Raw genomic sequence first — 4,535 nt, 5'->3', positions numbered from 1 at the left:
TTCAATATTATCATAGGGAACGAAGTGCTTTTGCTTAATCTTTCCTTTGAACCGCTTCCAAGCATCTCGAATCGCTTGCATTACCCACTTTTCTCCACTGTCTGGGAGGAGAAACTTGGTATGCATGATTATAGGTAATTGTTATATGCTCTTGTGCTGAATAAAAAAATTGAAATTAATAATTACCAAGTGTCTTACGTTAACATAGTCCCACATGAACTTCTTAGCTTTAGGAGGAATAGCATGCCAACTAGTGTACAAAAGACTAACAAATCTTTTATTTCTACCAATAGTGCCAACAAAACTAGTTAAATTAGAAACACTTTCGTCGGTTGGTCCTACAGGCTGTCCAAGATCAAAAGTGACTTCTTCTCGCTGTTCCATAGTCCTTGCATAAATCTCCTTGCAAGTTGTTTTTCCACGGGTTTTCTTCTTCTTTGGCTCTCCTAGTTTCATTCATTGGTCAACATCAGATTATGCTTAATTAACTCGAGCTCAACAAGCATATGAAGCAAACAAGTACACAAATATAAAAATTATAAAAATTATAAATCTGACCTATGTAGTTGATACCATGAAGTGGACAAGTTTTAGCTATTCTAGAAATCGATCAAAGCACACAACTTTTAAGTTCATTCCACATCATGGACTTCACTGAATTTTAAAATACGCATAAAAAGATGATTATTATTGTTATTACAGAGCTGTAGGATAATAGATTATTATTCTGTGTCATAATAGAAGAAAGTATAAAATACTTTCAAGCATGATGGGCAGGTCACTTTCAAGCATGATATATATGATTATAGTAATTACATAACTTACACGTAATGTATCTATTTGTAAAAAGGTATAACTTGCATTGGGGCACTGGCCAATTATGAAATTACATACTCCACATGCATTGGCAGATAGAGATATTCATGTTGCTAATTAAAGCTTCCAGATTTAGAAATTCCACATAATAATTCACCTGAAAAGTAATTAAGATAAGTGCTTTTTGCTTCAAACATGTGTCATATCAGAATCTAAGTAAACTAATGGTAGTAGGGATCAATCATAAAGTGTTTACACAATGCAAGTAGTCGCAGCTTCAAACAACTAGATCTATCAGTCCAGTTTTTCTATAAGTTTTTTTAAAAAAATAAATATTTATCATCAATAAAAACAGAGCAAAACAGTACCTTCTTCATCATCAATTTCCTCCATCACATGTTGATAATAGTCTTTATCAAGTGCCATGCTTTCTTCCCCGTCCTCACTTAGTTCAGTGCTTGGTCCTTCAATTTTCACATCTATCCCATTTTCCTTTAAGAATTCGTCAATTGTTGTAGCCTTTACTCCTGGCATCCTCTTACCCTTTGTTGATATTTCTTGCTCCAACATTGCACTTTCATTTTGTGGGGTAGTTTCAGGAGAAGGCAAAGTTGTGTCAACTTGCCCTGTTTGAGTTTCTTCATCTGTGAGTTGAATATTCTGCTGCTGCCCTTTGTTGATTGTGAGTTGAGTAGAACTTGGACAACTCCGCTCTTGGCTTAGACTTGTTGACACATCCTTGTTCATTTTACGAATTGCTTCGAGCTTCCTTGTAAGTTCATCTGCCTCCATGTTTGTAGGCTTAGACTTCTTCAAGCCTTGTGTTGATTTTCCACCTTGCACTCCATTCTTGACTTTCTCAGCAGTAGGCATAGTCAATAGCTCCTTTCTCTTTTTATTTTCTGGCTGTTGCGGTGGAATGTTTGGCTGTACTTCCAAGGTGGTAGGCGTGGAGTTAGTCCTATGACTAATAGAGTCGAATGTGCTTTGCAGATGACTAAAATCCAACCTCTTTGACGTGGATTTCTTCAGTCCTTTGGTTGCACGCATCTCCAATTGACTTTCAGGTTCATCCACCCTTCGCTCAGCTTTCTCCTTGTCATTAGCAACTGCAGCTTCCATTTCATATTTCTTGCGTTCAGACACAATCCTTTGTCTCTTAGCCTCGAATTGTCTAAGCAAATTCTTACTTGATGTAGCTTTAAGATCAATAAATTCCTTATTCCTACACAAATAAATTAGTTAAGTAGAGTTAATATACCCATCAAAATCAATATGAGAAAAATATAAAAGACTGAAAAATTAACAAAAAAATAAGTATTACTTACAAATAAAAATGTGAAGAAGAAAACTTTAGTATACATATGTACATATTAAGCAATAAATTGCTTAGGATGATCAATCAGAATCAGAATCTCCAATGAAGTCTGCCTCATATTCTTGGGCAGAAGTCACTTGGGGAACCGTTTCAATAACCGTGGGTCGTAAATCAGTCCTCTCCAGAATAAGTTCACGATCATTAGCTGGTATGGCAGGGCTCGTTATATGCTCGTGTTGTTCACTATAGTGTGTTTGACGGGCCTCAGACTCAGATTCGTTGCTTGTTTTAAATAAGTCTCTTGGGACAGTTTCTATAACATAATGTTTGTTATGTTCATATGGATCTTGCACATAAAAACACTGATGCGCTTGAGATGCTAGTATAAAAGGTTCAACCTGGAAGCATTTCTTATGGAAGTGAAGAAATGTAAGACCATACTTATCTCTCCCAGCATCGTACCACTCACACTGAAATAAGACAACCTTAAAACGCCCAAAATAGTCTAACTCTACTATCTCAAACAACCTGCCATAATAAGCTACATTGTCTTGGATTGGACTTTGATCTTTAGCACTTGCAAAGTTTGAAGTTAAAGCAGTTAATGTGAAACCACTGTTTTGTGTTTTTCTCCTTGCCTCACGTTCCACCGTGTGAAACCTGTATCCATTAATTACATATCCAGAAAATCTTCTTGCAACAGAGCTTGGACCTCGAGATAATTCTTTTAGCCAGAAAGGCACATTTGGATCCCTCGCACGAGTTTCAAACCACTGCGCGAACGTTTTGTTGTGAACTTTTGATTTTCTCCATTTTGTTCCCCGTTGATTGTTAACCTCTTCCTCATGCTCTCTATAATTAGTAATAGTTAGGTTTGATCTAAAAAATATGGGTGAACTTGATCAGAATAAAAAAAATTTTAATTAAGTTACCTAACATAATCTGTCACTTCTTCACAATTGTGTAATACATACACATGGGCTTGAGCAATTGATCTGTCATCTAGATTAATTGGTTCTCCATTTCCCACGCCTAATGAATGACCTTTGTTAGAAAACAACTTTGATGGCACAACTTTGTCTTCATTAGGATCATCATCATTTCGAGGCCGCTTATTAAGTCTTGTTTGCACACCTCCATGCAAGTATCTTGAGCAGAAAGTTAAGCACTCCTCAGCCAGATATGCCTCTGCAATAGAACCTTCGGGCCGACTTCTGTTGCGAACATATGACTTTAATGTACACATGTATCTTTCTGGAGGATACATCCAACAAAACTGCACCAGACCTCCCAATCTCACCTCATTTGCTAAATGAATGGGAAGATGAACCATTATGTCAAAAAAACTAAGGGGAAAGATCCTCTCAAGCTGGCATAATGTTTCCACAATCTCTAACTCCAGTAAATCTATCTCTTCCAGTGTGATAAACTTTTTGCACAAGCGACGAAAAAAGGAACTTAGTCGAATCAACGGAATGGCCACATGATCAGGAAGGATGCTTTTAATCGGTATTGGTAGTAAATAGTGAAGCATAAAGTGAGCATCGTGGGTCTTATACCCATAAACTTTTCTTTCTCCTAGATGTACACAGCCTGATATATTCAAAGTACTGCCATCAGGTAGCTTTGTTGTCTTCAAAACACCACAAAAAACTGACTTCTCTGCAGCAGTCATAGAAAAGCATGCCTTTGCCAACTTTGTTCTCTTGCCATTATTCACCTCCTTTGGTTGAAGATTTTTCCAGATACCCATTTCTTTTAAGTCATATCTAGCATTCAAATGGTCCTTTGTCTTGCCTGGGATATCCAAGAGAGTTCCAATTACACTGTCAAGTATATTCTTCTCTATGTGCATGACATCTAAGTTGTGACGCAGTGGGTTCTTGTGTCAGTAAGGCAATTCAAAGAAAATTGATCTTTTTTTCCAATTCCATGGGAAACTACTTGATGTACTTTGCTTCTTTCCAAAGACATTCTCAGCATTTTGTAGCATCTCAAAAATTTCGGGTCCTTCTATAACAGGTGGAGGGGGTCTTAATTCCAGCTTCCCATTAAAAGACCTTGTATTGGTTCTCCATGGATGATCCATGGGTAAAAAGACACGATGGTCCATATAAACTGTCTTCCGACTGTGTTTTAGTTGTAAGCTACTGGTATTTTTGTTGCAACAAGGGCAAGCCAACTTTCCCTTTGTACTCCACCCAGACAACATAGCATAAGCAGGAAAATCGTTGATTGTCCACAAAAGAGCTGCCCGCATGTGAAAGGTCTCATTCTTTGACGCATCATAGGTTTCGACCCCTTTTTCCCACAACAACTTCAAGTCTTCTATCAATGGTTGTAGATACACATCAATGTCTTTACCAAGTGATTGTGGCCCAGGAATAAGCAAAGATAACAT

At 37.3% G+C, this 4,535-nt stretch overlaps 1 protein-coding gene across 1 annotated transcript; it reads right to left on the bottom strand.

Annotated features, from left to right (window-relative positions):
- Window positions 1-2,214: 2,214 nt before the first annotated feature.
- LOC112701385 (uncharacterized) lies at window positions 2,215-4,535 on the bottom strand. The gene is made up of 3 exons (XM_025752148.1): window positions 4,088-4,535; window positions 3,067-3,931; window positions 2,215-3,013 (listed from the first exon to the last, which is right to left on the bottom strand). Exons 1-3 carry the CDS (start codon window positions 4,533-4,535, stop codon window positions 2,215-2,217), a joined length of 2,112 nt encoding a protein of 703 aa, XP_025607933.1.

Source organism: Arachis hypogaea, chromosome 7 (assembly GCF_003086295.3).
Source record: "Arachis hypogaea cultivar Tifrunner chromosome 7, arahy.Tifrunner.gnm2.J5K5, whole genome shotgun sequence".
NCBI classification, from domain to species: domain Eukaryota; kingdom Viridiplantae; phylum Streptophyta; class Magnoliopsida; order Fabales; family Fabaceae; genus Arachis; species Arachis hypogaea.
Note: the sequence above shows the minus strand (reverse complement) of the source record. Positions and strands in the feature narration are given on the sequence as shown.